Raw genomic sequence first — 12,604 nt, forward strand, 5'->3', positions numbered from 1 at the left:
ACCCAAGGCAGGCTCTTTCAAAATTTTCTAAGAAGGCCTCAGTGTCATCACCTGCCTTGTAGGTGGAAAATTTCTTGGGATGTGGAACCATAATTGGAAAAGAGTTGTTAGGATTGGCTGGAGCCTGCTGCCTGGCCTGCGCCATGTCCATTTCATACTTTCTCTCTTTTTCCCTCTCTTCACACTGTTTTTGTTGTTTTTCCATTTTTCGTTGGTGGGCTGCATCTCTTGCTTCTTGTTCTCTTTTGTGGGCTTCCTCTTTGGCTGCTTGCTCTCTTTTGTAGGCTTCCTCTTTGATTTTGTCTTCTGTTTCTCTCAGGTCCACCTCTTTTTCTCTTATTTCTATTTCTTTTTGTTTTCTTTCCATGTCTTGCTTGTGGTCCGCGTCTCTGATGTGTTCCTGTGCACCCAGTCTTGCCAGTTCCTCTTTCAGGTCCTTGGTAGTCATGGTTCCTGCTTTCTTGTGTTGGGGTGCCCTATGGTGTTTTACTGCCTGAACTGCTGCTCCTTTGTTGCCTAGCAACAGTGCCTTTCACGTAAAGTAAAAAGAAATAAAAGACCCTTTCATTTGCAGATATGTATTGCTGGAGTTTGTTGCTGGCCACTTAAGCCTGCTTTGTTTAACAAAAGACCCTTGTTAAACCTTAATCTCTCTGCCTTCAGTGTACTCAGAAGGAAGAGAGAAAGAAAAAAAACCCTGCAAACTTGCTTTTAAAAACTCCTTTTTCTCTGCTTATAAGCAGCTAGCAGAGAAAAAAGAAAAATAATAATCTTACTGGCTTTTGGATTCTTATCTTTATCCCACTACTGCCTACCATGTCATAGTATAATTCCCAAATCTGAACCTTAGCGTCCAAAATATGGGTACTAGCATGAATTCCCCTAAGCTTAATTACCAGCTTAGATCCTGTAGTGCTGCCACCAATCAGGACTTAGAGTAGAGCACCTGATAGACTCTGGTCTCCCCCAAAACCTTCCCTGGGGACCCCAAGACCCAAATTCCTTGAGTCTCACAACAAAGGGGAATAAACCATTTCCCTTCCCCCTCCTTTCTTCCTCCCAGCTCTTTCCCACCCTGGGTACACTAGGAGATCACCGTGATTCAACTCCTTGAATCATCATACAGAGAGGAATGATACCTTCCCCCAGAGGCAATCCAGATTCAAGTTCCGTGAATCTAAAACAAAGGGATTCCCCCTTCTCCCCTCCCTCCCTGTTAAGTACAGACTCAATTCCCTTGAGCCTCAACAAGGAGAAAAAATCAGACAGGTCTTAAAAGCAAAACTTTTAATAAAAAGAAAGAAAAAAGTAAAAGGTCTGTCTCTGCAATTTAGATGGTAAAAAGTTACAGGTTCTGTCAGCTTATAGAAACTAAAAAGAAGCCTCTCCCCAGCAAGTACAATTTAAAATACTTCCAGCAAACTACACAATTGCAAATAAAGGAAAAGAAATAAAAAGACTATACCGCCTTTCTACCTTTTTACCCACAAAATGGAAATAGAAGATTGGAGAGCCTGGAAACCCAAAAACACACACAAAGGCTTCCCTCCACCGAGATTTGAAAGTATCTTGTCTCCTGATTGGTCCTCTGGTCAGGTGTTGCAGGTCACTGTTTGTTAACCCTTTACAGGTGAAAGAGACATTAACCCTTAGCTATCTGTTTATGACAATGTAGCATAAAACATATTCCAGTTATATCATATATACACTCATAAGCATATTCCCATGAAACCTTATGGGGTACACTGTCACACCAGGATGCAGTTGTTCTAGACAAACAGAATAGTAGTCATTCCCCTCAAAAGCTTGCAATCTAAATAGACTGCATCATTCTTTATCACTGGGTGTTGAGATGAAATAAGGTTTCCAAAGAAATGGTGCCCAGATGTTAGCTATCCAAGATTCCTTAAGGTGTTCCAGAATGAAGTAGCTGAGCAGTTCACAAATGTGCAGTCGCTCATTAAAATAATGTACTCCCTGGAGAATAGTAAATTTTGGTCTTTTCCACTAAAAATGCACTAGTAACAATTCTGAGAATTAAATACCAATGATCCTCTTACCTGTTCCAGGAAAATTAGTTGAAACTATCATTTGAAAAAATAGAATTGTAAACACTTAAATCATGACATGATGGATACAACCCAAGGTAGCTTCAGCAAAGGAAAAGTATGCCTCTTCAATCTACTACAATATTTTAAGTATGGTAACAAAATAGTGGATGCAGGAGAAGTTTATAGACTTACCTGTATTTTCAAAAAGCCTTTGACAGAGTTTCTCACAGTAGACTGTTAAGGGAACTTAAATTACAGTCATGAGTTAGAAACTAGGCAAGCAACAGAATACAAAGCAGGAATAAATGACCTTGTTTCAAAATGTATTACCTAGATTGTGGTAGCTCCTGTACGTTTCCAAATGTATTAAGAGCAGATGGTCCCTGCTTAAAATTTACAATCGAAAAGACCAAAGATAATAACGATGGAGATGATTACTAAGAATAGAGTTCAAGAGCCGGGAGAATGCTTGCTAGGTATTGAGATTTTTCCCAGGACTAGCTTTATCCTCTCTTGTAGGTGAAGGCAGCTCTATGGGCCCTCCAAGGTGGCACTTCTGTAGTGATCGCAAATGGAACCCATCCAAAGATCTCTGGCCATGTTATCACAGACATTGTGGAAGGGAAAAAAGTTGGTACTTTTTTTTCAGAGGTAAAACCTGCAGGTAAGTTGGTATTTGGAATTTTGAGATGGGGATTGGGTGGAGGATGATAGAGTAGGGTAGGCTTTCTGGGGGTTCAGAATGAGTTAATGCTTGCTTTATAGCTCTAGGATAACTGGGAAAATGTGCTTTGGCCATTGGAAACAGACATTTTTTAAAGTTGTTTTGCGGTGCTGTTGGTCTCAGGATATTAGAAAGCCAGGTCCTGAAGAAGAGTTGTGTAGTTTGAAAGTCTGTCTCTTTCCCCAAAACAAGTTGGTCCAGTAAAAGATATTACTTCACCCACCTTTTCTCTATTTGTAAAAGTTGATTCTTCTTTGAATGCTAGTCTCTGTGTATTCTACTGGTTACGCATGTGCTCCATGCACCTGAGACTAGACAATGCTAGCAAGTAGTGTCCCTTGGTCTTTGCTTCTGCTTTTCTCATGTTCTGTGCCAAGAGTAGGCAGTGCAGACAGACACCACTCCAGTTCTTTCTTCCCATTTCAAGGTCTGAGTTGGAATCTCCAATGTCTAGAACTGATCCTCTTCACCATTTTTTTTCCTGTAAATATTTCCGAGTTTTATATAGCTAGTTGCCATTGTTAGTGTTTTATATAAGTTCAGATAGTTGTTAGAATCCCCACCCCAGAGAATGTTCTGATCTCCCAGCACAGGACTTAGATTATGGCCAAGCTCTAAGAATTGTGTCTCCTGTCCCCACTCCCTTTTGGTTGGCAACAACTGCTTGCACTGCCTCTGCTGCCTTAGAGAAGCTCATATTTCTGCTAAATGCAGTGTCTGCTGCTCCTTTCCCAGCTGAACATGTCAGGTTCAAGAACTCTGGCTTTGGAGACCCCGGCCTAGTTCCCCCCGTTCCTGACTGGGAAGACGCCCTGTACATCAGCTTGAGACATGGAGATGTGCACCTCCTCGCTCAATGTCTGTTCAGGAGAGGGAACAACCAGAGCAAAAGACCCTTCATTTGGGTTGCCTCACAAGAGTAAAAGCACTCATAAGAGAAGGGATCCTTCCCTGACCAGGTTGAGTGAGCCCTTGTGCTTAAGACACAAGGACTTAGGTTCTATTAAGCCTTGTGACCGTGATCGGAAGGCACATGGGAATAAGACTCCTTCAGTACTGGCAAAATGTACTTTGAGACCATAGTCACTGACACTGACTACAGTACAAACTAAGACTGAGCCGCGGAAGCTGAAGGACTCTGCACCATTGGTACTGATAATGACCATGCAGTCAGAGGCTTCTTCACTAGCAGTACGATCACAGCTCCTATAAGGAAACACTGATTATTAAGAGTCCCTTTACAGTTTACACCGACTCCAGCAGCCTACGGCAATGAGATGCAACCTTCTAGACTCCAGTATCCTTTGCTGCTCCAGAGAATATTTTCATCTTCCCAGACCCACAGTCTCCCCTGTTGTCAGAACCAACCTTCACCAGGGAGATTGTAACATCAGGGTGAAGCTCCTCTCCCATTTCATTCTCAGCCTTAGCTCCCTGACATCTGTATCGATGACACCACTGATAGAACTGGACTCAGTCTTATCTCCGGGAGAGTCGGATATACCAGTGAAACCATTGTTCCCTACACCAAGGGAGTTCAGCCCAGACAGGGCATGGAAAGTCTCCCACTACTTCTCTCATCTGTCCGAGTGGGGACTCCCTCAGGACCAATAGCACGCAAGATGTGCCTTGGGATCACCACAAATTTTTGACCTCTCATATTTGCCTTACTAGGGGCTAAGCGACCTGTGATATGGCACCCAGTGCATGTGCAGTCTAGTTGGGAGTCTTACCACCCCTTCCCTCCAGGAGGCCAACTGAAACCTATGAAAGAGGATGAAAGATTAACCAGATCTGCTGGTAATGACAGATACTTCATCTTCCTTGTCCAATAAGGCGATTGCTCCTGCTGCTCCGTCTCCTTTGGACAATCACAGACAATTCCAAGAGCTGCCTTGGAGAATAGAAGAAGAGCTCCAAATTTAAAGGAGGTCCAGGACTCATTACACAAGCTCCTGGTCATCCTGTTGCCTATGGGATCTAGCTGAATAGCACTCCAAGTTCAATGAGGCCATACTGGAAATGGCAAGAACTGTATGGTGCAAATACCAGCTACCTGTGCTCCTACTCCCTAGGAAGGCTGAGGGAATGGAGTTCTTGTTCTCCCACCCTGCCCTGAGCTCCCTTGTCATCTAAGCAGTCCCAGAAAGGTCCAGATGATAACACCCAAGGGCAACCACAGTGGATAAGGAAACCAAGTATTTAGACTTTATGGAAAGAAAGGTGTCTACTTCCACTGCTTCCAGTTTAAAATCTCCAATTATCCGGCTGTCCTGGCCAAACGTCTTTTTATTTAATCTACATTTTAAAGACAAATTACCCCAGAAGGTTAGAAACTTCCCACGGAAGATTCCTCAGATTTCAGTCACTATAGCAACTGCACCCAAGGTCTTCATGAAAATGTTTTCTGTAGTAGCAGCACATCTCAGATGGGACAGTTCTACCATCTTCCTGTATCTAGATAACTGGCCTCTTACAGGCATGACATGTCCAGCAGTCATAGCATCGACCTATTGATGCTTTGTCTCCTAGTGTATCTTGGAATCTCTGAACATGGAAGGGTCTATTCTGACTCCAACACAGGCTATAGCTTTCATAGGAAAAACCTTAGACTCAGGGCAAAGGCTATGTACAGATTCCAAGCTATAAGCAGACTGATAGATCAGGTTATGCACAACCCTCGGACATGGTCTGAATTTGCCTCACTCTTTTAGATCATGTGGTTTCATGTACTTGCATAACCAGTCTCCACCTTTGCTGCTTAAAGGCTTAGCTTCTAACAGTATATATACACACCAAGAAAACACAGCATGGACACTGTGGTGACAATCCCAATCAAGGTAAAAACCTCTCTGGAAAGACTCTGCATAAGTGTGCATGGGCAGTTCTTTCCTATCCACTACACCCGACAGGAGAATAATCATAGACACCTATTGGTTGGGTTGGGTGGTTCACTTGGACGATCACATAGCACAGGACATTTGAATGCCCCAGGAAACCAGGTTGCACATAAATCTTCTGGAACTCAGAGCAGTCTGAGAAGCATGCATGGGCATTTTTGTCATTAATGCAGACTCATCATGTTCTCATAATCTCAAATAACCCAACAAATGTATTCAGCATAAGCAGGGACATCCAAGATCCATTCCCGTGTATAGAATTGGTCAGTTTATGAAACTGATGTATCTTCCAGGAACCCTGAACTCTTTGTCAGACAGCTTCAGCAGTCACTTTGCTACCAACTGTGAGTGGGAACGACACAGCTCAGTGGTGAACAGTATCTTCACTCACTGGGGAATCCCTACTTGGGACCTGTTCAACTCGCAAATAAACAGGAAGTATAATACATACTATTCCAGAGGAGCTCAGAGCCAATCCTCAAGAGGTGATGGTCTCCTACTCCCTTGGACAGTCCATTTGAACTGTGCCTTTCCTCCTAGCCCTCTGCTTTCTCAAGTCCTGCAGAAGATTAGATAGGACAGAACACAAGTCATTTTAATTGCGCCCTAATGGCCGAGGCAGTTCTGGTTCCCCGGTCTCCTGCATGTGTGACCATCATGATCATTTAGTCTGATCTTCTGCAGAATACAGACCATATACCTTCACCTAGTGATTAGCCTACATGTGGCTGAACTAGAATATATCTTTTAGAAAGACATTCAGCCTTGATTTAAGGGACTTCAGGTGGTGGTGAACTTGTCATACTCCTTGGTAATCTGTTCCAGTGGTTATCCTTACCATTTAAAACTTTGTCTAATTTCCATTTTGAACTTTACTTACTACAACTTCCAGCCATTGTAGCATGTTTGCCTTTGGCTGCTAGATTAATCTTCTGGATAAGAGCCCTCCCTATGTAACTAATAGACCGTGATTTAAATTGCCTTTTCACCTTCTCATCAATGAGCTAAATAGACTGCGCCCCTCAAGTTTCTCATCTTAAGGCATGTTTTCCAGAGCATGATTCATTTTTGGAGTTCTTCTCTGAAACTTCTGCAATATGGACACCAGAACTGGGTCCATTATTTTAATAGTAGTCTTCCCAGTGCTGTATAGAGAGATAATATAGTCTCCCAATCATACTTCATATTCCCATGTCAATATGTTAAAGTGTCATGATAGCCAGTTTTGCCATGACACAGCACTGGGCATTTGCTGTTTACAGCTGGCCCTCAGTCCTTTCCAGAATACAGTAATTCCTTTTCATGTAAGTATGGTTTATGTTCTTTATTCCCAGTCTTTTGACCCTTGTGTTTGGCTGTATTAAAATGCACGATGATTCTAGATATTAAAAAATATATAAACAGTGATGGGAAATGTGTTAAAACGGCTTGAGTCCTTCCTTGAAGGATGTTCCACAGGAGTACTAGTGGAAAACTGAACCACCGCCACTAGACCCATCACTTGCGGAGTTTCACAAGGATCAGTGCTCTTTCCAGCCCTTTTCAAAATCTACATGCAACCTCTAAGTGAATTAGTCAGATGACAAGGACTCAAGTGAGAGCAGGATGCAGATTATACACTACTCTACTTATCGTTCACTGCATATGACCAGACAACTGCTACTGAGATGACCGAGTTCTTGGATGAGATCAGATCTTGGATGAAGCTGAACTCGAGTGACAAATAGGTGATGCTGGTGAGCAGAGGGAAGTATTTTGAGGAGTTTGCCATCACGGTGTGGTCTCTGTTGGTTGATTGTGATGTTTTGGGATTCAACCTAGACTAGTAAGAGGTTGTGTCACTTCCTGCCATCAGCTCTGGGTGCTTTATATGCTGTGCTGCGTTGACTCACAGCCCTGACACAAACAGCTCATGTAGAATCATGTAGACCACAGCCTAGCTTCCACCATACAGTTGCTTTTAGCAAAGTGACCCCCAACTCCACCCCTAGTGCCAGGTTTCCCAAAAACTGTCTCCCTGCAGTGGCAAGCCCTCTCATTGAACGCTTACAGAAGTTAAGTTCATTGCTCCTTTAAATGGACAATACACTCCACCTCATTCATTTAACTGGGATTTGAAAAACACTCATTTCAGTCACACCACTGAATTGGTTTATAGTAAAAGTAAAACAAGTTTATTTAAAAGTCATCAGTTTAAGTGACACCAGATAAGGAGTGTGGTCAGATGTTTGGCTGTGTTGTGTTCCCTCCGTATGCTGTCCCAGTTCTGCGCAGACAAGTGGCACAGCAGACCTTGAGCAAACCATCCAATAACCACAAAATCCATTAAGGTGTGAAGGCACCCAGCCAGGTTTATTGTCAACGAAATACGGTCCTAGCTCCCCAGATCAGTGTCTACAGCTATACTAGCACATGTATGCCTCTGACAGTGGACACAGTTCAGTCAGTGGCGGGATTTCCCACTGCCCCCTTGGCTGGCCAAAGACACTCCCTCCAAGATATATCTTTATATACCAATATGAACAAGTATCACCTGTGATGTATCAGGGCCCCAACCATTGCCTTGTACCTGTAGGTTAGATCAAAACATCTCTATCCATCATGCTGTCATCCTGACCTTATCCTTAAGATGGGTCAGCGTGTTACTGTTATCTTTGGGGAATGTGTTTATCGGGGTGTTCTGGTACCACCCTTCTGGAATGTGCTTGCATGAGTGCTTTGTGCCTAGCACCTCTTAGGAATATGTGTTTTTGCAATATCAGCCCTATGCTTGCCAAATTCTGTGAGCAGAGCCGGCCTCTTTCTCACAGCCTGACTTTGCTTCATATCAGCAAAGTTTTGACTGCTACTTTAATTCAGGGCTCATACCAGGCCTCTGATATAAGATCTTATGTTTCAGGCCCTCTTCTTATTACAAGGAGTAAAGGCAGAAATGGTTATAAACAAACAAAAGTAAAACCACACTTCTAATGCTGACATTTAATTTTAGCAAATTATAATCTTTGCCTAAACAGGTTTCTCACCTGTGTTCAGTTCCCAGAGACTTCAACCCCCTAGTCTGAAGGACTTGACATTCTGTGATTTCAAGAGCTCTGGAATCCTTGAATACCTATGGGGTTCTCTCCCCTTTCTTTTTTATAGTCTATTAAACCTTTGAAATGTATTATTTTGAAAACTAAGCCCAGCCAGCGCTTCTCTCTTCGGGAAGGCCACATGGTGTCTGTACCCTAGCAGAAGTTCATTGATTGTGCTTCAAGAGGCCAGAAGGCTTTTGGGGGAGGGGGACAGTGCAGTCTCCCTTCCTTATTAGCTTGATGGCCTTGTTTATGTCACATGTAAATGTGCTTTTCTTTGTCTTTGGTTACACCTTGCTTAATTTACATCAGAGACACAATCAGTGGGGCGGAACCACATTCCATTGTCTGGAACAGGCTGAGTTTAGGCGCTGCTTGCCAAATACATTTTAAAAACTTAATTCTAGCACATATTTATAACCCTTTTTACACATCCCAAACATACACCACACAATGATTTTTGGGACCAGTGTATTGTCTGTTTGCATAGGATACCTCACACAATGGCTTATAGATACAGATTATGACTGCAGTGAGTTTGGGGGTGTGACGGGTTGGATCCCAGAACCCCCCTGGGAGCTGCCACCTGATGTGCCAAGACTACCTCTGCCCCTGCTTTCCTGCCCTGTCAGCTTAGGACTTCAGTGCCCTGCCTGGTTTGAGTCAGACTCGCTAGCCTGCTGCAAACCCAGACCCAGGTCTGAATCACGTCCCCTAACAGCTGTAGGCTTAACTGAAAGTAGCTAACAGAAGTGTTCTTGTCTTTAACACTCAGATGCCCAACTCCGAATGGGGTCTGAACCCAAATAAATCTGTTTTACTCTGTATAATGCTTATACAGGGTAAACTCATAAATTGTTTGCCCTCTATAACACTGATAGAGAGAGATGCACAGCTGTTTGCCCACCCAGTTATTAACACATACTCTGAGTTAATTAATAAGTAAAAAGTGATTTTATTAAATACAGAAAGTAGGGTTTAAGTGGTTCCAAGTAGTAACAGACAGAACAAAGTAAGTCACCAAGCAAAATAAAATAAAACACTCCAATCTAAGTCTAATCAAACTGAATACTGATAATCTCACCCTTAGAGATGCTTCAGTAAGTTTTTTCCTCAGACTGGAGACCTTCCAGTCCTGGGCACAATTCTTTCCCTTGGTACAGCTCTTATTCCAGCTCAGGTGGTAGCTAGGGGATTCCTTATGATGGCTCTTCCCTTTGTTCTGTTCCACCCATTTATATATCTTTTGCATAAGCTGAGAATACTTTGTCTCTCTCTGGGTTCCCACCACCTCCTTCTCAATGGAAAGACACCAGGTTAAAGATGGATTCCAGTTCAGGTGACATGATCACATGCCACTGTAAGATTTCAAGCCTTCATTCCTCCCAGCCTGACTCACAGGAAGGCTTGCCTGCAAACAGAGCCATCCACAGTCAATTGTCCTGGTTGATGGAAGCCATCAAGATTCCAAACCACCATTAATGGCCCACACTTTGCATAATTACAATAGGCCCTCAGAGTTATATTTCTAGTTTCAGATACAAGAGTGATACATTTATACAAATAGGATGCCCACACTCAGTAGATATAAGCTTTGTAATGATACCTTACAAGAGACCCTTTGCATGAAGCATATTCCGGTTACATTATATTCACTCATTAGCATATATTTATAAAATAATATAAAGTGCAGCGTCACGGGAGGTACAGAGAGTATGTCAGTCCTTACGAGAGTTGCTGACACAGAGTAGTGAACTACCAATGGGCCTCTGTGTCACAATGGTTCACATCCATACTTGGTCAATTCAGTCTGTAGTCTAGGAGTACTCTTGGATTCCTTGCTAAGGCTGGGGTCTCACACAGCAGCATCCACAAGTAATGTTTTCTACCATCTCTTTGTGGCTAGGAGACTCAGTCTCAAGCTGACAGACAAAAACCTAGCCTCATTTATGCATGCCTTCATCACCTATTGGCTGGATTACAGTAATGCAGCATACCTAGGCATGAAGCCTTCAGCATTTAAGAAACTCCAACTTATACAGAACACTGCAGTGCATCTCCTCAGGAACACAGGCTAGTGGGAGCATATCAAACCTGTTCTTCACTCCCTATGGTGGTTTCCCATAGTATAGCAAATTAAGTTTAAGGTGTCTGTACTTATCGTCAAAGCACTCCATGGCCTGGGCCTAAGAGATCTAAAAGATCATCTAAAGCTCCAGAATGATGCCTCTGTGGTCAACCGCTGTGCTCCTCTGGCACAGTGGATCTCAACAATAAGAATAAAGCTCATCTGTGCAGAAGACCACTTTCTCCGGGGCAATCCAATTCTATGGAATGAACTCCCTCAGAAATTAGGGGTCATCACAAACCTCACTTCTTTTTGCTCCAAGTGCATATCAGCATTTCTTTAACATTCCCTTTTCTAATATAAACACATAGCAACAGTCATATTTATATAAATAAATGAGGAGATATATACTACCAAAACAAGGTACTCTGCTGCACATACTTCTCTCTTTGAGGAGAGAAGGTGAGGACAAACAGCACATGACAGATGTATAATTACGTGGCTTAATGCATTACCAGAAGGTGCTCAGATGCTAGGAAGCACAGTAATAAATCCTAGATAGAACAGAATGGGCAGAGAACCAATCCCTGAGGTGGTAACCTGAAACCACCACCAGTTGAGCATTCCCCGTTTTGAAATCTACTAGTTAGGTAGCTTTTCATCCATTTCAATTTGTGCCTTATTCCTTTTGTATAGTGCTAGTTTTTTTCCTTTGGAACATGTGGTACTAAGGCAAAGTATATTATACCAATGCAATTTTCTTTGTTAACCCAAACCTGTAATCATAGAATCATAGATTAGGGTTGGAAGAGACCTCAGGAGGTCATCTAGTCCAACCTCCTGCTTAAAGCAGGACCAATCCCAACAAAATCATCCCAGCCAGGGCTTAGTCTTTATAATCTTATCAAAGGACATCAAGGTCACTTAACAAGACTGCTTTACCAGTAAATTATCTTTTCTGATATGTCCATTCTTTAACTTTATCAGTAAGTGCTCATATCAGCCAGTGAATTTTTCTTTTTTTTTTTTTTTTGCCTGGAGTAGGTGCCAGGCTCAGTGGCCTATAATTACCTCAACAATCTAGTTTAGCTTTTTTAAAAATTGGTGCTATGTTAGCTTTTATCCAGTAGTGTGGACCTTCCCTTGTTTTCCAAGACCTAATTTTAATATCGATTGTCCAGAATGCACCTCAACTAACTTTTAAAACTCTTGGGTTCAAACTATCCAGACTTCCTAGTTTAAAAAATGTTCTAACTGAAGTGTACATGCTGTTTAACATCTTTCTTAATTATCGCTGGGGAAGAATACAGTATTTATCACATGATATTAAATATATCCCGCTTGGTTCCAAATATGAACAGAAATATTTATCAAATACTTCTACCTTTTCTGGATTGAATACTCTACTATCTCTGTCTGGACTTAAATTGTTGCTAGAATTCCTTTTTGTTCTATCGTGTATATTTAAAATTCCATATTGTCTTTCACCTTGTTGATCAGAGGTATTTCATCAGTATCTTTAGCTTCTCAGCTATTGCCTGCTCTTAACTTCTGACTTATATTCATTGTCAAGAGAAACCAGGTGTCTAGACTCCCAGCTACTAGAACCCACTCTTCTCCTAGTGGTGAGAATAGATTTCAAGAGCCCTGATGATCTCCTTTGCACCAACCCCCAGTCAACACTTTGCTTTGTTACATCTGATTAGGAATGATAGAGACTTGACATAAGTGAAGAAAAGAGGTGCTTTGGGGAGTGAGAGAGATTAGATGGGTAGATTGAGAAATGA

At 42.3% G+C, this 12,604-nt stretch overlaps 2 protein-coding genes across 5 annotated transcripts in view; both read left to right on the plus strand.

Annotated features, from left to right (window-relative positions):
* Positions 1-12,604, plus strand: part of ABCC2 (ATP binding cassette subfamily C member 2) — a 529,482-nt gene that overhangs the window by 494,181 nt on the left and 22,697 nt on the right. The window lies entirely within an intron of this gene.
* The window catches only part of ALDH18A1 (aldehyde dehydrogenase 18 family member A1), a 134,482-nt gene that overhangs the window by 85,906 nt on the left and 35,972 nt on the right, over positions 1-12,604 (plus strand). For all 4 annotated transcript variants that reach the window (XM_050958793.1, XM_050958795.1, XM_050958794.1 and 1 more), the window contains one exon: positions 2,571-2,715. In XM_050958793.1, the coding sequence (XP_050814750.1) occupies positions 2,571-2,715 (145 nt within the window). The remainder of the gene's footprint in view (positions 1-2,570; positions 2,716-12,604) is intronic.

This window comes from Gopherus flavomarginatus, chromosome 6, assembly GCF_025201925.1.
Source record: "Gopherus flavomarginatus isolate rGopFla2 chromosome 6, rGopFla2.mat.asm, whole genome shotgun sequence".
NCBI lineage: Eukaryota > Metazoa > Chordata > Testudines > Testudinidae > Gopherus > Gopherus flavomarginatus.